At 37.5% G+C, this 25984-nt stretch overlaps 1 protein-coding gene across 2 annotated transcripts in view; it reads right to left on the bottom strand.

Moving 5' to 3' along the window:
• Positions 1-25984, bottom strand: part of LOC122812057 (G protein-coupled receptor kinase 5-like) — a 1528223-nt gene that overhangs the window by 39699 nt on the left and 1462540 nt on the right. For both annotated transcript variants that reach the window (XM_044084306.1, XM_044084307.1), the window contains exons 12-13: positions 18701-18909; positions 16799-16921 (exon numbers count right to left, since the gene is read on the bottom strand). In XM_044084306.1, coding sequence (XP_043940241.1) covers positions 16799-16921; positions 18701-18909 — 332 coding nt within the window. The remainder of the gene's footprint in view (positions 1-16798; positions 16922-18700; positions 18910-25984) is intronic.

Below are 25984 nucleotides of genomic sequence, written 5' to 3' on the forward strand. Positions count from 1 at the left end.
ATAGTATAAACAAGGATGTGAAGGTAGACTTCCTTCAGCTCTAGTGACACCAATAAAAAAAATCATACAACAAAAGAAGCGACTGCGAGGTTATTATCTTGAACTTTTTTTCACTCTTGTCTGGGTTGGGTAAGTCAAGGGCAAGCCTCCAAAGGCTGTTCCTCCCAACTATTAGGAAAAATCTTGAAATAAAAACATATTCCTTGCTCTGAAAGATAACATCACTTCATAATGATATATACTAAAACAAACATTCAGGCAGCAGGGATACCACATAGAAGAAGGATATACTGTTTTTTTACATTCACTAAATTTAGAATTTGTTATCCGACACAGAGCACTGATCTACTTGGACCTTTTCTCAGACCTGCTTGTTGTATACAAACAAAAGAAAACAATCAACAAGTTCTTACGCAAGTAATTAGAGTTGCCACAAACAAACAAAATGGAGGTTAGAAAAGACTAGGAAAAGAAAATGGAAAAGCAATGTAGAATGGAACAATGGAAAGACATCTGCATGGCTCTCAAGTATGCAACAAAGTCCAGAAAGTTTAGGATTTTAAGCTGAATTGTTTGCATAGGTATTTTTACACACACCAAGCACACATCAGAGAATTCTTCCTCAGACAACAGCAAATACTGGAGGTGTGATGATAAAAAGAGATGAATGGAAACATATTTTGGGGAAAGTAATGAGTTGGCAGATTTTAACAATTTCCTACAAATGGAGGGCGAGCAAATGATTGTAAGAAAGGAAATTAATCTTTTCAGCTGGGACACAGGATCTGAATTGCCAAATAAAGTAAGCTCTTACTAGGTTTAATGCTATTGGCTGCCAAAAAAAAATTACCTGAAAACAGAAATCAAAATAATCAGAAACAACTATAATTGAATTGAAATGGAGGTAGGGTCTTTAGGAAGAGGAAAGCACAAGTTACACATGTACTGCATCAATACATATAGAATAATGATTCGGGAGGAAGGGTGAGGTTTTAGGGAATACAGGATGTGGACATTTTATGAAATGTTGCAGTGAATGAAACTTGTTAAAAAGAAAACATATATACTGTATGAAAATAACAGTGGAAATGTTACTTTGGTTTGTTTTCTGTTTTACTAATTCATTTGTACTCATGTCATTTGTGACAATTTAAAGAAGTTTAAAAACATGAAAAAACATTGCATCCCTCATCAAAAGTAATATTTGTTTTCCTTTTATTCCATATACTGCTTCATACAACACTTCCTCTAAAACTCTACTACATTCTTTCTGGAGAATTTTTACATAATATGTTCCCTAACATAAAACGCTCCAATTGTTATCAACTCTTTCTCCCTTCTTGTACATAAACTTAAAAGCATCTTCAAGTATCTTTTTCATCCTACACCTTCATATAACCACTTGTCTGGCTATTCCACATCCCACCACTGTTATCCTTCATATAACTAATTATTCCTTCTTCGTATTTTTTTTAAACAAAGGTGTTTTTCTTTCTTTTCTAATTAAAAAAAAATCAATTTTTGTGTTACTTTCTTTCCTTCAAACAGATCTCACATTCCCCCTGCCTAAAATTCCTTCATGCTCTTCTATATACGTCTTGTAATCTTCTGCTTCTTCCCTACTTGACTTTTAGCATTAATAACAGTATTTTATATTTTTCCTTATATATTACCTAACAGTCACAGCATATTTTATAGATAGATCTCACTGTTTTACATTCAAACTACAGCATCACCCTCTCTCTTTTAATCTGCTGTATCACAGAAACATCACCTGAAAATCTTCTCAAATCCTTACCTTCCTCTATGATTTTATTAATTACTTCCCATATTACCATATGATCCACAAAATAAGGTATGTTCTAATCTTTTTATACTCCATGCATTCATTCTGTTAATAGTACATAATCAATTTCTGTTTTAATACTCCCTATCACATATGTATATTGCCTTTCATTCCCTAGGTGTAACCTCCCAAACCTTTATCACCTTTCAACATACTTTAATATCCTAAGCTATCTTCTGTGTCCTTATTCATAAACTGCAATTAAAATCTCCTATACTGACAATGTCCATTGTAATAATCTCAAATGTTTTTAGTTCTTCAGATATTTTTACTCTTTCTCCGCCACTAAGTATGCATACATTTCAAGCACTTAGACTACGTTGCTAATGAACACAACATCCTTCTTGGAATCAAAGCTATTACATCAATCACTTTTTGTATTTTTTTTTTCAAATTTGCTATTTCCAAACAGCTCTTTCCCAGAGCTACATACTGTTTTCTCTATAATTTCTTCAACGGTTCTTTCTTCGAAGATTCCATGAATCTTATGCCTTCTATTACTAAGTCTGGCTCTGTATGTCAACACCATCAATATATCATTTATATTCTAACCTCATTTTTATGCTGTTTACAATAAGTGATAACATATTTATAATATCCCTTCCCCTTTTTTGCATTTTTCTGCAGGCTGCAGTTTCCTTTTTTCTTACTCAGTTTCAAAAGAGATATCCTCCTCTCTGTCTACTTATAACTCATTTCCTCCCTCTTTACATTCCAGCACTTCAAATTGATTCTTCACTTCAGTTTTATACAAACTGTCCCCTTCTTCTTGTGTCCCACCATCTCACACGGTTTCTTAATTATCATGAATTTTCTCATTTAAAATTTCCACAATAACAGAACTCAAATGCATTTCAACATTCCTGTTAATCTCAGTCATAACAACATTCAACTTCTAAAATCAGTCTCTTCATCATGCAACAGAGGACAATCAAACCAGAAATGACCCACTTCATTACATTTTCTACAAATGACCTTACATTTCTTGCTTGAGTGTCCATATTCCCCACATTAAACACATCTTCTCTTTGTGAAGTGTGAAGATCCCTCTAAGAAAAAAGATGATAAATGAACTAGTATTCCATCTTTAATACTGAGTGAAATCCATACCTTCCATGCACCATTCCATACTTTACATTCATCTATCACTTTCTTTATACTATAGACAATATGACAATAATTAGAAAAAGATTGTTTTTTATTGACTTTGTTATACTTGTGGGGAACTGACAGGCATATACTCTACTTCATGTCATTAAGGAAAAGAAAAAAGAGAAAGTTTGTTTTTTTGTTAAATTTGTGGGGGGACTGACAGACATATATGCCATTTCATGTCATTAATTTATTTGTTTAACATTTATTGACTGGGAAAGTCTGACTAGGACACAGCCTATTTTCAGCAGAGGCCGGGGAGGAAAGGCTCTTTGGAATATGAGAGGAAACCAGAGCACCTGTAGGAAACCCACGCAAATGCAGGGAGGACATGCAGACTCTGTACCAAAGGCACCCCAGCCAAGAATCAAACAGGAGGACCGCTTGGTCTGAGGTGACAATGTTAACCACTGCACCGACTGTTTGGGAGGACACTAAAAGGAAAAGAAAAAAAGAAAAGTAAGTAAAACATTTTTTATTCTTAACAGTATTTGTATAAAACATTTCATGATATAAGCTACATTTTATAGTAAGGCATTTTCAGAGAGATTTGTATGTGATTATGGCACTAAAGTAAACAAGTACTTTGTTTTTCTTTTTTACTTTTAGGAAATGTAGGCATTACAATATTAAAAGAGAAGAAAGACTGAGCAAAAGCATGTTTAAGTTAATAGGGTGTAATTTTTGTTCTGTTATGGTGCGGAATGGGGTGTAAAAGTGCACTAATTATAATACATGTAGAGTTTAAATGTTTTCTTTTACTTTTGCACAGGTGAATGTCTGGATAAATACCATTGTCTTAATCTAATGACAACTTTTTTTCTTGAGTTTGTTTTTTTTTTTTTTTGAATGAGAGTCCACAATGCAGTGAATAGTTTTGCTTTAGCAAATAAATGTTTAGTGTGAGTTGAGAAGTAAATTCTGTTCTTATGTTTCTATGGAAACAAGATGAGTAAAGGAGAAGGCAATAAATTGAGAGACCAGTAAATAAGTTTGAAATTACTGAAAGTGTATAACAGATAGCAGCTTTGCAGGTAACTAAATACTTTAATGCATTTACTAGAACAATGCACAATTTAGTTTTATTTAAAGATAGCCAGTGCATTTTTTCTTAAGGTTAAAAGTTAATGCTATCTGAAAGCGTATGAGCTGTTTTTCACATGTTTGTCTTTTCGGCTTTTCCCAGTTAGGGGTCACCACAGCGGAACTCCTGTCCGCTAATGATTGTCAGTCAATTTTTATGGTGCCGAGTTGCCAGCCTGACGCCCAACCTTCAACAAAGGTACGTCCATTCACGCATGTCTTTCGGAGGCCACTCGACCGCAGGGAGGACATGCAGACTCCACACAGAAGGCACTCCAGCCAAGAATCGAACAGGAGAATCTCTTGCTGTGAGGCAACAATGCTACCACTGTACCACTGCGGCTATGAGCTGTTTTTCACATCTGGTATGGAAATAAAGATAAGACAAGAACAGAAAGCAATTAGTATAAGTAGGAGAACAGGCTGTAACCTGCTTTACCATGGAAAACCTTAATTTTAGGTTAGTTAATCCCTGCGGGTACAGCTGTCGATTTGGGATGACTGTTCCTTACCAGTAGAGATGAATCTCATTATTTGACCGATTCATTTCCCAGTGAAAAATTCCAGTAGTGTGTACTTTCAGTTTACTGACAATTCAATATTGTCGTCTCGATCAAAAGAAATTCAAGAATGTGAAAATTTGGTCTAATCAAGTAGACTCCCCGGCTATATTTCCTGTACAAAGTAGGAACAACACTACGAGTCTTCTCTGAATGTATTCCATAGGATTAGTGGGACTAATCCAGTCAACAAACTAAAAACAAATACAAATAAAAATAAACTAGTAGAGTGACTTAACCATAAATAGAATCAAATGAATTGCATACTGTCCCTGTGGATAGGGAGTGCAGACATGCATACTTTAGATCCAGAGTTACCAACAGAGCTTGGGGCAATAATAAGGGTAGGAAGGCTTGAAGGGTTTGCATTTTGAACTTTTTGCCATTACCATCTTGGCGATATCTGAAAGGTCCAGCAGGGGTATCCAGTGTCTGTATTTTCTTGAGACTAGAAATATTTTTTTTTTACTTATTATTATTTTTCAGACTAGAAATTATCTTGTGTAGAAACCTGTGTCCCTTTCTCTACAAAGAGTTTTCTCTATAGCCACTTTCTTCAACAAGGTCCCCAGTAGGGGATGCACAATATCTCTTTGATCTCTTGCCATCTGGGGTATGAAATGGAATTTTGACACAGAGAAAAAAAGAAAGCCTATTGTCCTGACTTACAATCTTCATTACACATTGTTCTCCTGTAACATTTTTCCAGTTATTTACAAACTGAGAAAGGTGTTTCCCAATTCTGAGAGGCACTGAGGTGGGCTTAGGGGCAAGGACTGGGGTAGGGTTTTGAGACAAGGCTGGGATAGCAGTTTATGAAGTGGGAGAGAAGGAAGCAAGGTATAGTCATGGCTGTAGCCCTGCTACAGCACTCTGTCTTAGGCTTGATCCTCAGTGCCTGGAGACTCCTGTGTTGACTACCATGCCACTTTTTTTAAAAGCCTTTTTGCCTTTCGCCTGTGGCTGTCCTGACTGATGTTTGGAAAAGACCATTGCTTACTAGAGTAGCTCCTGTCATATTTAGGAATGGGAGGAATGGAGGTAATTTAACAGAGTCCATGGCTTTTCCCTTTCCATGCAGTTTCTTTACAATCTTCTTAGATGAAGGTACAAAGAACAGTTCCTTGTCCAGTGGTGCATTAATGAGCTGTGCTTTCCAATTCTGGTAAGGTCAGAACCATAGCAAGAAATGTCTCTAAATGAGTGATGCAGTAACAGCAGCCCTGAATTCTGCATCCACAGCATCATAGCCATACTTGATTATATGTCTGTCCACCTGCTTGGCAGTGTGAACAAGCTTTAAAATGTTCCCTTTTTTCAGAACCACAAAGTAAATGGAGGAAAATGCCCAAAATACAATCAAAACCAAATAAGAAACAGTTGGGCACCATGAAGAATGTTAGTCCAGAGAAATCCTAGTTCCACAAATGCCATTATTATTTATTATTATCTGATGAAGTCTTTTTTGGATAAGACAAAAACCCGGTGAATATAGTTAATGCATTTATGTGCTTTGACTTAGTTGATTGATTTGATTTTAATAAATGGCGTTTGTGGAGCTATAATTTCTCTGCACTAACCTTCTTCATAGTGCCCAACTGTTTCTTATTTAATGTCCCCTTTTTTCCAGAGCCAGGAAGATCTCCAATAATGTCTGCTATTTTAATTATAACCTCATATTGAAATTTAATTATGCAAGTTTGACAATTCACTGCTTTGAAGGCTAGGATTTCTGAAGAATATACCTTTATCTCTAAATAGGCTAGTATCCTACTTTCTCTGTTATTGGGAGGTGTACTGGGTCTTGGAACCACCATGGACACCCAGGCAACATCAATGGACACCATGTCTGGGTCTGCTATTATGACTTGTAAAGGTATTTGTAAGGTTCCTGAATTCTGCAGTGTCTGTAAAAATGTCTAGAAGCAGGAGGCGTGAAGTCCATTTCTAAGGTTGCCAAGATAAATGCATTCTCTAAAGCTTCAAATAATGGAGGAACAGCTACTAGTTTTGGGGTGACCAGATAAATGCATTCTCTAAAGCTTCAAATAATGGATAAACAACTAAAACTTTTGGGGTGCCCAGACCCAAAAGTCCAAGCATCTCTTATTGGTGTCTGACACATCCATTGTGACCCATCTGAAATGCTCATTCATCAACTGAAGAGTCTCTTGAAATAAGATATGCTCAGGAGAAGAACTTGAGAACGGGGTACCCTCATCACCTGAATCATAACCTAAAGGGTAAGAGATCAGAGTAGTGCAGGGCAGGTTTTCCTCCCTTCTAAGTCACAGGACTCGCTCTCCATCTGAGATAATGGTTCTTTCTTATTTCTTTGAGGTGCATTTACCCCAAGGTGGAAAGTAAATGAATCCTCGTCTGTAAAAGGCATTACAAGAATCACAGGGAATCTTAGGCCAGTCTTATAGTGGAATAAGAAAGTCTGATGGGTTGCAAGTACATGCCTAATAAAGGTGGCTTCAATAAAAGAAGTCTCCTCACTGGACAGCTCTGTCCTCAACATAGTGATGACATGGTCTCAAGTCTAGGGAATGGGGCAAGGAAGTTCCTTACCGCCATGGTTTTGGGCATCCTCAATCACATACAGTGAGGAGCCCCATCTTCACATCTGTGAAAAAGAAATGGGTTATCCATACTGGATGCCTGGGAACTGGTATCAAATCTGCAATCAGATACAATCATTTGGCCAAGGAGGACATCCTATGAGTTGAAGGTATTACCTTTTGACAATAAAGTAGTCCAAGAGGCCCCTTACCTACACACTTGTGAAAAGGCAGGCTATGAAAGGTTGGGAAATTAAAGGACACACACCAAATAAAAAGGTTTATATAAATTCACTGCCTGATAACTTATAGCTAAGAAAATACTGCATCAAGCTTCACAACAAATGATAACACCAGAAGGCACAAAGGAAATGCCATTCATATGAAGGGCAGAAAATGATATCCTTGCTCCTAACAGTGACAGTTTGCCAGTACTGTAGCCATAACTACCTTGGGCTGGAAGGTATTTGCCAATTTCTCTGTGCCTGAGAATTTGGAGCCTGCTGAATGTACCTTAAAGGGGTACAACACAAAATATCAAATAAGGGCTCACTGGGGGTTGGTCATACATCTTCTCACTGACTCCTGAGTTGCCAGTGTCAAGAACTTGTCCAACAATCAGTTAAATGACATGAAGCTGACATCATTTAAAGGAGCCATCACCAAATGTAGGAAATATACAGTGAAAAGCCAACTGTGAAGTTGGTACATAGGTAAGCCTTCCAACCTGCTGTCCTGGAACATCTCCACAATGCCTATGTGTACACGTGGTATACTGTGTGTTCAGTGGTCTTCAATTGCCTTACAATATTCCATAACTACTCCTTGACATGGCATCTGCTACTTGCCTTCTTGCCAGCTGTAGTATTTGGGTTCCTGACACTAATGACAAAACATGAACCCAAACATCCATGGGTCATATAAATAGTTATGACCAAAAGGACAGGAAATGAAGGAAGTGTTATCAGAAAATTTTATGCTGGCATGTCATTCAAGAAAGTAAAGCAGACATCCAGCAAATAAGAACTGCTACAAAGTATGAGAATTTGGTACATTATACATATATTTAAGAGGGACTTCTGAAGTGGGTCCAACCTGTAAACTGTAGAATAAACGTCTGCTGCTCGACACCCTGGAAGGATAACAATTCTTAATACTGATGTTCACAGAGACGCATCTTACATGGTCCACAGCTGCATCACCTGTGACAGAGTCAAAAGGAAAGTCTAGCACCACAGTCCCTAGTTCCTTTCCAAGTCAGATTAGAAGACTTTCAGGTGACATTCCTAAAATGATATAAAATTTAATTAAGATTTGTTATGACATATTAAAGTCCCTTGCTTATTTGTGTACGTATACATAATGAATAAGCAGTAAAGCCTCACTCAAAGGGGAAAGAGGCCATGCCAGACGTCCCTCTCAGATTGACAGTGAAATGTCAGCATTCTCTGCATCCACTCATCTTCAACAGGGCCCTTTGAAGAGACTCTATCCAGCACTCTTGTAAAGCACTCTAAACTTCTCAAGTCCCACACATGGAGAAATGAAATCCTTCCTGCACTAGCCAGCATCTCAACGTTGAGCAGGAGGGATATATGCTTTTCAAATGTTGTAGATCCCTGACTCTCTTGCCCATAACAAAAAACACAAAAAACAAGAATGCAGAACTAGAATCTTGGTGACTTCACTTGTTAAAAGCTTCCAAAGAAAAGAGTGATGACTTCTGTGGATGTGAGGTGGTAGGCAAGCTAAATGGTGCTAGCTGCACAACAAATAAAGGAAAACCAGCCAGTCAGCAGTGTGGAATGTAATGCAACAACACCAGCAATCAAGTAACCATGAAATAAGAAGTTGCACTGTTCATTAACAGACAAAGGAGCCCCTTAGGACCATGCCGGAATCTGGCTGCCACAACACAAGGGTAAGAACTAGGAAGTAATCTTTCACAGATCAGCACAGGAAGATCAGAAGATCAGAACAAGCATCAGCTTGTCAAAATGAAACATCCGCAATAAGTGAGGATTCAAATGAAAAGTGGAAAATGCATCAGTCAGCTCAAAGGAAAATGCATCCAAATCCCATTTCCCCTGTTTGGTGAACAACTTTATAATACTGCTGTTCTCTTTTTTGGAAAGAAGTAAATATCTAGTTACCTTCCACAATCTGAAGTCATCTATGTGCTGCTTCCTGAAAATCTGATGTTCATCAAAGGAGTGCTACTCTAATCTAGGGCTGACTGACAGCCCTAGAATACAGGCTGCTACCAGAAAGATACAGTGGATAGTAGCCCTCTATTACAACTGGATAGCTTCCCAACAAAGGGGTAACAAGAGATAAAAGGTAGTGCTCCCTTGCTTGATCTGGCACTGCATTACCTCTTGAATGTCTGAATGTTTGAACAATAGTTTTGGCTTCAGATGAGCATTCAATATCCAAACATCTGAGATCAGGATCTTCAGTGTTAGGAAACTGACAATGAATTTTCTCAATAGGATTCAAAAGCCCTTGGACCAGCAGAGGTCATAACTGGGCACCTATCTCTCTATGGAAGTACATCAGATGAACAGTTGCTTTGAAAAAGGTGTGAGGAATGAATAACTATGTTCCATATTGCAGAGATGCAACAAACACTTCATGGAATGGCAGAAAGATGACAAAAGTACGAAAAATCAGAAATACGATGATAGACTTGCAGGAATAAGTTGTAGACTGGAACACTGGATCACGCTCATATGGAGGCAAGTCAAAGGCAATGGGAAAACAGTCACCACATGCCATACCAGATGAGAATGAAGATCACTTCCTGGACCTCACAGTGTCAGGAGACCCATTAAGTTAACTACCATAGCTTTTTGTTCCTTTTCAGCAGAACAAAGGCTTGAGACTACACAGAGTCAAAAGTCAAATGTTTAAATGGCTGTAGCAATACTTTTTCCTTGAAACCAGGGAAGAACCCAAGAAAGTTCTGAGGTCCATGAGGTGAAAAAGTTCTAATTGTAATCAGTCATTCAAGTACTAAACAACTCAAAGTCTTCTCTACTAAAGCAACTTTGTGAATATTACCAGATGTTTGGTAAACACACTACACATATATGAAAGGCCAGGGGCAAAGCCCTGTACATAAAGGGCCAAACTTTCAGTAAAGCAAAGAAACTCCCTGGATGGTCTTTATATGTTTATGAGCTAAAAGGTAGGATCTGGAGATGGAATCCAAGCTATGGCACAAAGAGCTTATACAGTGGATGAAAAGCATGGAGACAGAGGTACTGCAGGTAAATGATGTATGCAATGAGGGAAGATGGTTAAAGGAGTGAAACGGAGTTAAAGCCACCTGGAATGGTAGACTTACTGGAGTGAGAGGTAAGATGCAGAAACATAAGGAAATGTTATAAGGACTTTGTAAGGTAGATTAAGTATTCTTCAAGAGCAGCTTGAATCTGGACTATGAGAGGATGAGGCAAAAGAAGAAGAAGAAGAAGACAAGTGCTCAAGGAGTTAAAACTCATACAGGTACCTAAGGTTGAGTCGAGCTGGCCAGAAGGGGTCCAGGATGGTGAGTAAGAGGGGAAATAGACTTGAAGCTATTGCTATGGAAAAAATATGAAAAGAGAAAAATTGTGTGGATTCTTAGCATCAAGAAATGTCAGGGGATTCCTAGAGGCTCTAACAGAGAAATTAGGGAGTTTTTTTGTGCCTTCTAGTTAGAGACACATGCTCATTTGGATAGAGTAGGGATAGACGTTAGGTGACTGAAGCTATTAGACATTACCGGGTGCACTGAATGGATATAAGTGAGTGCAGCTAGAGGTAGAGAATGTGATACTCATGATATCTACTCAAACTTTGGATGCTGATACTTTACCAGAATCAGTGGCAAAAATGCTAGTCAGGATTCTGTAAAGGAACAAAAGGGATAAGGTGGATGTTAGAAACTGCAGAAACATTTTGTTATGCCATGCAGCTGCTAAAATCTTTGCTAGGATGCTGACAGACAGGTTTGAAAAGTTTCTGAAAAAGTCAGCTGGAAAAGAGCAAAGGGACATAAGGGATATTCTGTGATGGACCACTGGAGAACATTGACTAACTTTATGGACTAAGCTGGCATGAAGTGGCAGGATAAAACAGGGGTTGTATTAATGGATATCCAGAAAGCTTTTGATTAGGTTTTACAGGATTTTATGCTTATTTTGAGGGAGCAAGTGGTGGGTCAAGGGGAAATGGTTGAGTGGCCTTAAAGATCTTTAAAGGCAGCTGTACATGCGCTTGTTTATAAATAGAGTTTTGAGTGAAAGGATAGAGCTTCAGCATGGTACCTGACAGGGATGCTCATTATCCCAAGTAATTTTCCTGACTGTAATCAAATTATTAGTGCAAAGGCTGTTAAGGCAGCTTGGGAGTGATTGGAGAAAAGACAGTAAGAATGGAGCTTACCTTTTTGAGGATGATTGTATTACTTAATTAGACCCCATCTTTAACCAGTTATCAGGGATTTGCGAGCATGTAATTTCAGTGCTTGGTATGTTGTCAGGTTTACTTTCTCATCCTGAGAAATCAGCATTATTTAAAGACTGGACGTGAGGAATAATGTGGGATTTCTGTAGGTGCAAGGAGAGGAAAAATATTACGGTTTTCACATACGTGATAAAGCTCAGGCTACGTAAGAAAGGGAATGGAGCAATTTAAAGGTAAGATGTTAGATTTGTGGGTTAAGCAGTTTAAAAGAGAATAGTGTTGGTTGTACTCTTACTCTGCACACATGTGGTGCATTTGAGTAGCTATGTGCAGTTTAAACCACAGGAGGGGATAGTCAAACAGTATGTGACACATTCATTTGGACGAAAGTCCAAGGATGATGTAATAAAGACAAAGTGGGGTCTAGATGTCTGGATGAGGATGGGAGGCCCCTAATTTTACAAGGTATACATCAGCCATTAATTAAGTGATGAGGATGAAGGGTCAATATAAGGATTTAGAGTGGGTGTTCTGGGAAGGACTGAAAAGTGATTATGGGGGTACACAGAACAGAACTGAAAGGAAGACAATTAAGGCAGCACAGGAACATATCAGTATGGGTGTCTGGGGCTGATGATGTAAAAGGAAGTTAATAAACTAAAATGTAGGAAAGGCTTCTTTTACTGCTGGTTTAGAGAAATGGCAGGCTCGAAGGGCTATGAGTAAGCTATGAACATTTTGTTCAAAAGAAGGGGGAAGACAGGTAAAGGATTTGTTCTAGAGGGAGGTATTTAAGATGGCAAAGGTGTTAAGCCATATCAGACTGGTAGGAGACTGATACCGTTAATGGTTTGGGATACCAGTTATAGTAGTTAGGGAGTAAAGCTGAAGTACAGCAAATTGTTGAGGGTGTAGGGAGGATAATATGAATCAGATACATATGTGATGGGGATATACAGATGTCAGGAAGATGTGGTACAAGGCTAGAGGAATCTGGAGTGAAACTATGGGAAGGACATACCGACTACCAGGAAATTCTGTCTGTTTGGGGTTAGTATAGAAGACTAATGTCAGAAATGGCATGAAAAGGTAGAGATACAAGTAGTGGCAATATTAATTAAGAGTATAATAGTGAAAAGATGAAAAGGTGCCCGAAAAGGAGTATATACAATGAAAATGGCACAGCACTGTTTCAGGGAGCACAGGAATTACTTAAATAAGTATATCAGGTTAATGGCAGAGAGGTGGGGGTTAGGAATTACGATGAAGGCTGGGTAAAGGCAAGCCACTGTTAGACATCAGCCAGTGATCCTTATTTAGGAGGGAGGGAGTTAGCTGGACAGAATGATATATATTTTTTGAGATGCATTAGAGCATGTCATCTGATTACAGAATTGATGTTGATAGAATTAGATTGATTGTTATTGTGATATCTAGTTGTTTTGGATATAGTTTTTCAAGTTGGTATATATAAAATATAACCTATGACCCTATAAAAAATAAAACTGAGATGTTGATTATGGTATTACTATTATTGCAAAGTATGAGTGTATACCTTAAAGAATGGCCAAACTGTGGATACACTAGACAATCTCGACGTACTGAAATGTTGAAATTCAGTACGTCGAGACCGAATAGTGGAAAGTGCAGTTAACCGAAACTACACTATGCCAAATTCGCATATCTCGAATCCGCCGCTATCGTGGTGTTGTATTCGTGACATGTGGTGCAGTTTGTGGAATTATCTGAGGTGTCAGGTAAGTGTTGTGTGTTTGAGGATAATGGGTAGGGATTTTAGTGTGTGTGAGTGTGTGCGGTGGTGTTTGTTGTGTGTTTAGTGCGACTTCGGAGTTAGAATGTACAAGTAGGGGGGGGGGTGCAGGGGGGCTTGCCCCCCTGGTTATAGGTAGATTAAGTGTGTTTGTGTGTGTTGTTATGTTTGTTTAGTTAGGTAGGTGTATGTGTGTGCGTGATTATGTCCTGGTTTGTGTGTGTGTGTGAATGGTCGCGATTGTAGTGCTCGTTATTGTGGGTTTTTATGTATGTGGTTTTTCGACTATTCAGTCTCTAAATACTGAAATTCGACATTTCAGTATTTCGAGATTGTATAGTGAATCCCAAACTGTATATCACCACTCTGACTGGAGAATGAATGTTCTTCAACAGACTGTTAATGTACAGGTATTGCCCACTGAAAAACAAGTCCATCACTCCACAGCAGCATATTAAGCTGCTGTGGAGTTTGGACTGTAATGGAAATAACAGCTGCCATTATTTTATACTCGCCAAGCAGCCCTTTTGCTGTTTACAGACTAAAATTAAAACAAAGAAAGAAATTGTGTGTGTGTGTATGTGTATGCATGAAGTGAGAGTGAGATCGATTGAGCCATTATTTTACACTCGTTAATTAGCACTTTTCTTGTTTAGAGAGTGTAAAACAAAATAGATAACTATAAAAAATAGAAAGGTGGGTGCATGTACGAGTCTGTTTATGTTTCTGTCTGCATATGTGAATGTATGAGTGCTTACGTGCATGAAAACGAAAGAGTGTGTGTGTGTGTGTGTGTGTGAGTGTGTGTGTGTGTGTGAGTGTGTGTGAGAGAGAGAGATCAAGCAGTGGATGCAACTCATTTAAAATTAAGAGGTATGCATATTTCTCAACCTCTTAGCTGAAGAAATCCAAATAAAGCCTAAAATAATGGGGGGGACAAACACCCCAAAATAGGGACATATTATAAATATTGCTCTTATAGAATTAGAAAGTTGCTATAACGATAGGAAAAAATTAGTGTTTTTTTTTTAACTTTAAGGTACAAGTTTGTGTGTCTTTACACAGGGGCAGAGAGATGGGGGTTATTTGAAAGCCAGTATGTAAGTCTTGAGCTGTTACTGAACTGTTAGAATACGAAATGTCGCTTTACAAAGGGGAGTGCATGGGATCCTTTAAAACTGAGTCTGTTATCTGAGCCAGTTTCAGCTGATCAAGCTTGAACTAGGTAGGGTTTAGCAAACAGCATTCTATCACAGGCCTAGGATACAAGTGCTTTGAACAAGGAAACTAGATCCTTGCTAAGCAGGGTTGCCAGATTTCTGATGAGCCAGATAGGGACAAAAAAAAAAAAGTCTTTCACACTAAGTGAAGACCAAAAAAAAGGTGTTTAATGCAGAACTTCGTAGTTCCGCATTAAAGACAAGTAGCTCCGTGTTTGGTGATTTTTGATTGGCCTGTATGCCGGCATACGAGCCAATCAAAAAAAAATCGCAAAACGGAGCTACTGCTGTTTAATGTGGAACTGCAATTCTGCATTAAACAGTAGTAGCTCCATTTTGCGATTTTTTTTTTGATTGGCTCGTATACTGACATATGGGCCAATAAAAAAAAAAAAAAAAGCGGAGGCTCGCTGGGATTTTAACCGGCAGAGCGGGACTCGGGACTGAGCTGCTGACAGTCCCGCTCAAATAGGGATGTCTGGCAACCCTGTTGCTAAGTAACTTGATAGTGAAATCAGAACTCCATTAATGAAATCAGAGCTGCGGAAACCGTTGTCAAGAAGCAGTTATTTTTAAGTTATTTGGGGAAGTTACAGGACTTCTATCTCATGAAGACTGCTATTGCTGCCTTTAAAATGAACCACTGTTTCAATTAAATTCAATCTGTAGTCCATATGTAAGCCTAAGAGAGGGTGTGAAAATTGACTTAAAGACCACATGTGTACTATTTCCTGGATGCACAAAATCATAGCAAGGTACTAAACTGATGAAACTGTTTTAGTTTCAGTCAGATGCTAAAGCAAAGCATTTCTTTTTTACGTTTGTTAAAATATGAACCAAGTAAGAGACCATTTTGTTTTCAGTCATATGCTAAAGAAAATAATTTCTACTTTAGTTATGATTTAATGGCTAGTAGAACAAAATTAACTGCATTGTTTAAATTATAGGTTATGGCCAAATAGTCTTTTTAGCCTAATAGCAATAATTTGGTCAACACACACACACACACACACACACACACACACACACACACACACACACACAAAACCGTGTGAGCATGTATGCATATGCATGTGAGTTTGTACGTGTGTGTGTGTATGTGCCTGTGTGCAGTAATACCTCTGTTTATGTAAGAAACACTTGTTGCAATGGTGTGGCGATAAACCGGAACCTCAGGTAGTCCAGTGGCATAACAGCAGGTAACATCCTCCAATGCTGGCAGCACAGTTCTTTCTATTAATGACATATGAAGAAGATGACAGGATAGAGAGGGGAGGTGTGAGTGGCTGTAGGGCTGGCAACATCTTCTGAATGCAAGGACAAGGCAGTGTAATAGCCCCTACCCTGTGAAGACATGTTTAGGAGGCTGAACATATCCTTCCAGGTGTGATCAGGAGATGGATAACCCACATCTGTAAAACAATATGTATGAGATGGTGCATCTATTTATACTTGGCTCACTGCACACTAACTGCTACACAGATGTAGGTCATTCAAAAAAGCCTTCCTTCCTGCAGTGTGATGTTCCTAGGATAAAGCTACCCAACTCCCAGCCCGTGAAGGAAATGAAGGGAAAAAAGTTGTCACTAGAATGAGCAATTCTGAGAGAAAGTCAAGAGGGTGGGAACGATGAAAAACATCAAGAAAAATCAGTTCAGTATGTATAAATGATCCACTGCACTTTCAAGTATAGCCTTACTTATAATTCAGAGCCACAAAAACAATGTTGATTTGAAAATACCATGTTTTGCTGTAAAGTAGACACTTTAAGAGAGAATGAGATGGGTGCTGCTCAGGACCATGGCATTTAACTGCAAACTGCATCAGGGCAGAATAGTTAAGCAGTGAGGAAGCACATTTCTGACAGGGGTTTTCATGTCAGACTTTAAAGAGAGACACACAGCATTATAATGGGCTCACTTACATTTTTACATTGTAAAAAACAAACCAAGGTTACTTGCATCATTTTGTATAAAACACATACAAAATATGTTGCAATTAATTCAAAAAATAAAACACACTTTGTCTTTGATGCAGATCTACCATTCCCTGCAATTATCACATGAGAATTTTCTGATCTAACAAAGGATGTTTTCACCTTTATGCATGTTGTACAATAATGTGTACATAACATGAAACTACATTCTTACATCTGGCACAAATGGTGGTGTCAGCATGCCAGCCTCCAGCCTTTTGAAGTTGATGTTCCTGAAGAAAGGATGCTGTTTCACAGCCAGACAGTCAAGTCTCTGCCTAGGGTCTTTCGCCAATAACTAGAAGCAAGAAAATAAATCATGTTTAAAGAATTAAAATATAGCTATTTATTCACTTTTATTGAACAACACAAAGAGCTGTTAATAATAAAACAACTATTTTAAAACTTCTCGTACGGATGCTGAAGTACAGAATAACATCCAGGTTCTCAGCTTTAGTGTTTGTACCATTTTCTCAGATCATTTATTCATAAGCAATAAGTACATCTTGGTATAAATCATTGCATGCTATCAACAGCACTGGGCCACTAAACAAACTCATTCAGACACCCTGGATTACTAGCCTGTCAGCTCTCGTCTCATGTTAAAGACTGCAGAAGCCTAGCCAGCAATCATCTGACCACACACATAGACTATTCATTTCAAGCAATGGGTTCTAGAAAAACCTAGCTATGTTACATTCACTGATCTTTCTAAGGCCTCTGACAGTGTGAAACATCATCTACTGGTCAAACTGCTCTCACTATAAGGCCTCAACTCTAAGTCTCTAAATTGGTTTAGTCACTGCAGCACAGACCTTTCAAAATAATGTGCAATTAGAAAGAATCATCACTTCAGCCAGATTCATGAGGACAACTGCACTGGGTTAGTCCTCAGACTCCTGCTGTTTACACTGTACATCAAAGCACTTACACTGTGTCCCTGGGGAAGAGAAATGTAATTCTACATGCAGAGGATATGGTCATCTGGGAGCCTGGAGATTCTCTGATCAAAACATGTAATACACATCTCTATCAGGTCCTTAACACAGCTGGGCCTTAAAAATAATCAAAGTAAAACAAAATCATTGTTTTTTGGGACACAAAATGACTGAATATACAAAAGGAAGTTAAATATTACTGAGGGTTAATGGGCATTCAGTTAAATATTACAAGTATATTGGTGGCCATCTGGATTCATCATTTACTCTTTCTTCTTCCATACATAAAACTGTAGGTACAGTTTCAGTTATGCTGACTTACCAATGAGTAACGTACGTTCTGCGTACCAATGAGTAATGTACTTCCTGCGTACCAATGAGTAACGTACTTCCTGCGTACCAATGAGTAATGTACTTCCTGCGTACCAATGAGTAACGTACTTCCTGACCAAACAAATAAGGCTTCCAACAGGTAAAGGCATTTTTCAATATTACTAGCTCACTCTCCAGGAAACCAGCAAATTGCCTACTGCATTTAAAATCTTCTTCTTTATTTGCACCCTGGTCATCAAGTCAATTAGCTCTGACAAAGGCAGATCTTTTCACCACCTTTTTTGCACTGACCATTTCACTAGGACACTCAGCTCAACAGGTTTCTCATCCATTCGTCTTACTGATTCTCAATCTACACCATATGGCTCAAACAAGTTCTTCCCCATAGAACATGCCCTGCACCAGAACTCTCTTACAGGTTCCATTCGAAGCTCTGCTTTGTCAGCATTTACTTTACAACTCAGGTCATTTATTTGATTCACAGTTGAATGCAAATGAGTAGGATGCAGCAACAAATGCGTAATCACTACCGCACTTAGCTGCAAAGGGTATTATTAATTCAGTGAAGTTTATACTGGTGGTGTGATTTGAAATATGTTACTTAATTTTTTGTTAAAGTTAACAGCATTCTTTCTATCAGCCATATTTTTCTTTATGCTACCTAATACTGTTGACTGTCTATTTTGTAATTCATATAGTTCTAACTAGGACATGAACAGAAAAAACACCCTGCAGTCCAACTTGCATACCTGAACAAAATAAAAGCTAAATTGTTTTCTCCAAAAAACAGACATCAAGCAACTTACATTTCTGCAAATTGACTTTGCTTCTTCACTGAATTTTATAGAATACGTTTCATTTTCTTCCTGCACTCTCTTCTCCACTTCTTCCCGCTTCACCCTCTCCTTCCGAGCACGAAAAGGTGAATGGCCAGCAGTCATTTCATAGATCAGACAACCCAGCCCCCATAGATCAGGACTGAAGGTGTACGACTCATTCTTTATGACTTCGGGAGCTTTGAGAAAACACAGAAAGGGAACGAAAAAGAAACATGGTTTATGAAGTGGTTAAACTCTGAAAAGTCATAATACAATCAAAACAGAATCCAACTAAGAAAAATCTAGTGCTCTATTTTTAAACCACACTTTTTAAAATTTCAGTATATACAGTATTGGAAAAAAATTGCATACAGACATGCTAGTGAACAAGAATATCATCAATTTACAGCGCTGGTGGTGTTTGAATTCACAACAAATTTTAATACAGTGATTAAATAATGAAAGTGCAAATAATTATATTTTTGGCCACATCTTTTTTTGGTCCTAAAATAGAGGAACACCTGTCTGGTTTTAATGCGGCAGTTAAAAGTAAGTGTTAACCACTGAAACTGCTACACCAAGCAATTGCAGTGTCCTTACATATTTGACAGATAGAGAGAGACAAAAGTTTTTAAAGTATCAGAATATGCAAACAGAAACAAAAGCAATGCGGAAGACAGATACCAAGACAGTTCCAGTATTAAGAGCAACTGGACTAATATAAAAGAATTTACAATTGTACCTAAATATGCTACCAATGCATGTAACCCTGCATGAATTGCAGAAGATGGCAACTTTGGGCACATTGTAGGTGCTGAGAAGAGCACCCTTGGCTAACATCAAAGACTGATACAATATTGATTTCATAAACTTTAATCATATCCCGTCATAGGAAGAGGTCCATTCCCATAAATGTATATTAGAAAAACCTAAGCACTTGCAGTCATTAAACCCCAACAACAGCTTTATAATTTACTTCAAACTTTTTTGTCTCCATTTTTACCCAAGATATAAAGATGCAAATGAGGAAGAAGTCATACATGCTATATTAAAACACTCAGCAATCATCTTTTTAAGTTAGAGATCACCTGGACAACTCAAATCTCAAACTAACTTAGGGGAAAAATGTTGGGTCTACTTTAAAACACTGAAATTTCATAACCTTGAAATTCAAAACACTGAGACCATAACATCGAAATCCCAAAACATTGAAAACCCAAAACAACGAAACTCAGAACACTGAAAGTGCGCATCATAACATTGAAAACCATACAGAATGTAAACATAATGTCTAAATCACTTCGCTGTATAGCCTAAAAACACATACAGATTGGCAAAATAAACACTTTTTCCCCAACTCACTTCTCCCAGCACTTCTCAGAACACTAACTTAACTTCCATGAAAGCAACATATGTTTCCATTCTGTATGGTGATCATGTTACAGGGGGGTTAGGAAATTAACTTTTTACTACTGTAGTGCGATCTCGGAGTTGGTATATTTAATTTACGAGGGGTGTGGGGGATGCTTGAGGATAGATGCATGTTGTTGTCGTCTTTCGGCTTTTCCCGGTTAGGGGTCGCCACAGCGGAACTCCGGTCCGCTAATGATTGGCAGTTGATTTTCACGAATGCCGAGGTGCCAGCTCAACGTTCAACCTTCAACGAAGGCACGCCCATTTACGCATGTCTTTCAAACGCCCACCCAACCGCGGGGAGGACATGCAGACTTCACACAGAAGGCACTCCCTGCACTCCAGCCGGGAATCGAACAGGAGAACCTCTTGCTGTGAGGCAACAACACTACCCCTGCACCACCGTGGAAGCTTGGGGATAGATGCATAAATGTAGTAAAAAGTGTGTTTGTTAGTTTGGTGTTGCTTTAGCTGGAGGAATGTTATTTACATGTGTGTTCTAGTTTTCCATCTTATGAAACAAAGTTTCAGTGTTCTGAGATTTCGTTGTTTTGGATTTTAAGTGTTTTGCGTTTTCAATGTTATGGTCTCAGTGTTTTGAATTTCAATTTTTAAAATAAAAAATTCTATACAACAATCCTATCCCCGAATCGCATTTTAAAAATGATGATTTTGTTGAACTTTTACACACACAGTGCAATATATAATATGTTAAATAAGACATCAGGACTGTCTGCATTTCAAATACTTATGAACAAACCACACATTTTAATGTTTTAATGCCAGGGAAAGACCCCTTATTAAATTATATACAATACAAATTGACATTTAAAGCAACTCTAATACATTGCAAATAGACTAAAATCTGCTTAAAAGCAGTAAAGAACTGTGTAGTTTGTGAATCTCAGAACTCTCAAAACTGTTAAAGAATAACTCCATTACTGTAACTCATGCACGGAAAATGTAACATTTTAAAGATGCTAAATAAATCTGATAAATATGCCAGGTACTGTAATGGAGGTAGGGGATCTTTTTGAGCTACTGCTGACCTAGGTTCAAGCAGCAGCTCAGATGTCTGAATGATTGAAAGGAAAGACAGAGAGAAGAGTTTAGTTGCAGTCTTGCACATTTCTGCCAGAGAAAACCTCAGTCGCCGCTGTTGGAAATCCAGAGAAATCGGTAATGGGAGATAAACATAATGATCAGATTAGTCTTAACTTCTCTGAAACATGAGATTATACATAAGTGGGGTACTAAGGCTTTGTGTGAATGTCTCTTTTAACATCTATCTTTATTGAATTATCACTTAAGATATAGGCAAACATGCATTTATATAAAAATACAACAAATCATAATATGTTCCTAGTTACAAACATTATACATCACATATGTTTTTTGTCTATCATCAATCAGCCATTACATAAATCGTTCAAGTCCTGTCTTCCCTTACATCTCATTCCTCCTCCAGACATTATTCTTTATGTATTGTTCCCCAGTTTCCATTTTTTTTCTATGCAATTTGCTCCTATCCTTTTCCAAAGATCCACTTCCAGTTCTTTTATCTCTGTTACAATACTTAACACTTCAAGTACAGTTGGTTTAGACAATGATTTACATTTTCTAGTAATTGCTTTTTTGGCAGCCACCAGAATTAAATGTAACAAGGCCTTATTACATCTAGGAAATTCAGATCTTGTATACCAGCTCCAAAAAATGATTTCCTTAGTTACACCCATTTGCTTATCCAATATTACTGACAGAGTACTCTGTAGAAGATTTCTGAAGTTTGCCCTCACATTACACTCCCAAAACATATGTTCCCAGTTACCTCTTTCTTCCTTATCACACTTCCAATATTTGCTAACGCCCTTAGGAAAACTTCTTTGGAGTCTGCTTAGGGTATAAAATACCTGTGCAAAAACTTCCAAGCAAAGATCCTAAATCTTCTAGTCTTTGTTGCATACTTGGGAGCCATACATATGTCATCCCATTGTTTCCTTGTGAATCGCTTATACAATCTCTCTTCTCAATCTTTTCTAACTTACTCTGATTGACTGCTATAGTTATCATACAATATTTTATACACCCTGCTAATTACCCCCTTTTTAACAGCACCTTCTGTTCTAGATTCAAATTAAAACTCTATTACAGCAGGTCTTTCACTTAACATTCCACTTTCCCTTTCTCTTTGCCTATACTCCGATATCAATCCCTGATGGGGAAGGCAGTCTCTATCCTGCAGTGCAAATGTCTTTGTGGCCTCTTCCCATTCTTCCCTCTCTAGTTACTTGCTCCCAATACCTTGATGACAGTTTTCTCCAATAAATTCCAGTCCCCTCTGGCCTATTTCTGTACCCCTACTTGCAGTCATCCCTACTGGCAAAATCTCCTTTTCCCATTTTCATGCTGGTTTAATTCTTAGATTACTTTCTGCTACTTTATGAATATAATACTTTGTATGGTTGTTGTTGTTATTCTCCTTAAAATTTGCATCTAAAATTCCACTCTCTCCTTACTTCTTGAATTTTCCCAGTTTCATCATCACCCTTTTCCACTTTGAATTACAGTTTTCTGCTTGTATTATGTATATAAGCCTTCTTAACTGTGCAGCTGTAAAATATCCCTTCAAATCAGGTAAGCCTGAACCACCTTGTTCTGTTGGGAGGATCAACTTATCCCACTTGACCCTTGTCCTCTTCCCCTCCCAGATAAATTCCTTCGACTCTATTAATTGTTGCTCACAACCTCTCCTCTGGTTGATAAAAATATGCACAACCTGTATATAAAACTAAAAGGACTAAAAACATTTTCACTGCATGTATCCTGCTATCCATATCTACAAAAGAGCTGACAGTTTCTCAGTTTTTGCATTATCTTTTGTTTAGTCTCCTGCCACATGACCTTGGCTGCCATAACAGAACACTTTTTAATCCATACTCCTAAATACTTAATTTTACCATATACCCATAAATATGGGTATTGCCAGACCAATTCATGTGCAGGTATACAGTTTACAGTTGTAGCCTTTGTTTCATCTTCATTAATTTTATATATCAAAAAGATTTGAAATTGTCTCAAGATATTCCATAACACTGAGATGCCACTTTCTGGGTTTATCAGGTACAAAATAATATTGTCCAAAATAAAGCCAACTTTCCTTGATCACCATAATCGTAAATTGAAATTGGCCTATATGAAAGCTAGATCTGATGAGTCTTTACCATCTTTAGATATTACAGCCATCACAGCTTTCTTCCAGGATGTTGGTTATTCCCCTCCTTTTAAAATAGTGTTAAACAAATCTTTCCAGATCTTTATCACTTTCTTCTCTATAGCTTCCAAACTTCCACAGAAATACTATCTAATCCTGGAGACTTTCCTGCAGATTGACCGTACATGACCACATTTATGTCATCTCCTCCTATCTAACCTTGGCCAACTTAAGTCTTCCATAAATATTCCCATTGTGCTTATTCTTGAGTTCCACGTTCCTCTGACTTAAACAAATGTTCATGAAATTTCCAAAATATCTCAAACACTTCTACAGGATCTCTAGTTATTATTCTTGTTATACACTCCCTCATTTTGGCAACAATCCTTTCTACTTTTTGTTGCCCAAGTAGTTGTGCTAAAAGATTTTATGCTCTGGAGTTATTATCAAATCACAGTTGCTTAACAATCTTTCTAAACTCATTCATATTATTCAGATGATACCTTATTTCCTCCTTAGCACTCTGCAGTTGTGCTGCTTCTTGTTCTGTGAGATTTCCATTATTCTGTAATGCTTCAAACTTTGTCAGTACCTCTAAATAATTCCTGTTACTTCTTAAACATATCTCTTTTTCTTTTATTTAGACCCTATTTTTAAACTCCAATTTTTATTTTATCCTACTCACTAGCTATAACTTCTGAAGAAATGTCCATCTTCCCTAATAACTCTGAAATAATTTCCAATACCCATTTCTTAAATTCATCTGTTATTAACAGGTAGGTGGGGAAGCACCAGTGTATCATTTTTACTTCAATACACTGCATTTTTATTTCAGTTGTTATTGAAATAATTATTGGATGCATGTTGAAGTTTTCTAGTTTAGCCCAGTTATTGTACCTTGGGGAATAATAGAAAAGTTCTCTCTGAGTTCATACTACTGAAGTCACATCTTCCATACCAAACATTTTCATAAATTTCTTTAGAAATATGCTCTCTTTTGCTATATTTCCCTTCTAGGTCCCCTAGATACATTCTCACTGTTGCAAATCAAACTCACGTCTGCACCTATTAAGTAATACTCTCTACTGAAAGCTGATTATTTCTCCCAAAATGCTCCATAATAGCAGTTTTACCTGGAATATAAATAAATGCCAATGTAATCCTCCTCCCTTGCCAAAAGCCCTTTGCCACAAATCTACCATTATTTCCCCTTTTTTATCACTACTGGAGATCCTATAGCAAGTAATGTAATTACTCCCCTTTTCCTTTGTCCCTGATACTCTGCTGGATATCCATCCTGAAATCCCTACTTTATTAACTTCACATGCTCACTTATTTCCAAATATGTCTTCTGTAGCATTGTTATTTGTATTCTGCATTTCTTAATATAATTCAGTATGCCTTCCTTTTTTGCCTATACTTGTGAGGCCACTCACATTCCAGGATAATATGGATAGTGTAGCCATAAAGAAATTATTATCACCACTTATATACGACAGCTTTTTTAAATGCATTTCCAGCTTTTGTGTTGCATGCACTGACTAATGTTTGGTATGTTGATCTTTTATACAGTTGTTTCTTGTCATCTCTATTTGAAATTATGTGATATTTTACAAGACTTTTTGTTTTAATGAAATCACTCAAACAAAGAGACCCCCCAGAACACCCCATAACCTATTAACTTAAAACAAAAACACACAACCAAGTACATCTTCATATAATGTAGTTTAAACATCCTGATAGGAACTGCTACAAACTGAAAGTGGCACCCACAGGCATTACTTAACCTAAAAGTAAGGTTATCCATGGTAAAGCACACAGTCTGTGCTCCTACTAACACTAACTGCTGTCTTTTTCTGTATTTGTTCTCCTCCGAGATATGAAAAACAGCTTGTTTTCTTTTAGAAACAATTAACATTTAGCCTGCCGCTGTAGTCAGCTTGTCTCCTTGCAGACATAATAGCAAAATGTACAGCTGCCCTCAGACGCAGACTTCTTAATTCACACTGAACATTTACTTGCCAAAGGAAAACATTTCATTACATTCAGTGTTCTCTTACTTTCTTGCTTATACAAAATAAATTATTAGATTAAGCCAAGGGTCTTAATCCAGACATTCATTCAACTGTACATATATTATAATCTATACACTTTTACACCACATCCCCACCTCAGCAGCCCAAGATTACATCACAGTATGTTTTTGTCCATTGTTTCTTCCCTTTTTACACTGTAATGCCTACATTTCTTAAAATTAAGAAGAAATAAGGGCACTTGTTTACTTTATTATCTTTATCACAACAAATGAAAATGCTTTGGTATACAACATTCAATTTATATAACAAAATGTACTGTTAAGAAGAAAAATTGTTTTGTCTATGTTTACCTTTTGTCATTTCCTTTAGTGTCTTTCCAAACATTAATGCATGAAGGATATGCTTTTCAGTCCCCCTAGAGTTTAACAAGTCAGCAAAGTCCAATTTTTCCACTTTTTCTTGTAAAGCCATATTTCTTAAATGTGACTGAAGCTTTACAATCTCCCATTTATTCACTAATTTTAGTGTTGCTAATCTTTCATATCCATCTCTCAAACCCATACTCCAATACAAGTAAAAGGTTCTCCCAATTTTTCTAGTCAACTACTGTGC

Source organism: Protopterus annectens, chromosome 9.part0, assembly GCF_019279795.1.
Source record: "Protopterus annectens isolate FY-2018-M chromosome 9.part0, PAN1.0, whole genome shotgun sequence".
Lineage (NCBI taxonomy): Eukaryota > Metazoa > Chordata > Ceratodontiformes > Protopteridae > Protopterus > Protopterus annectens.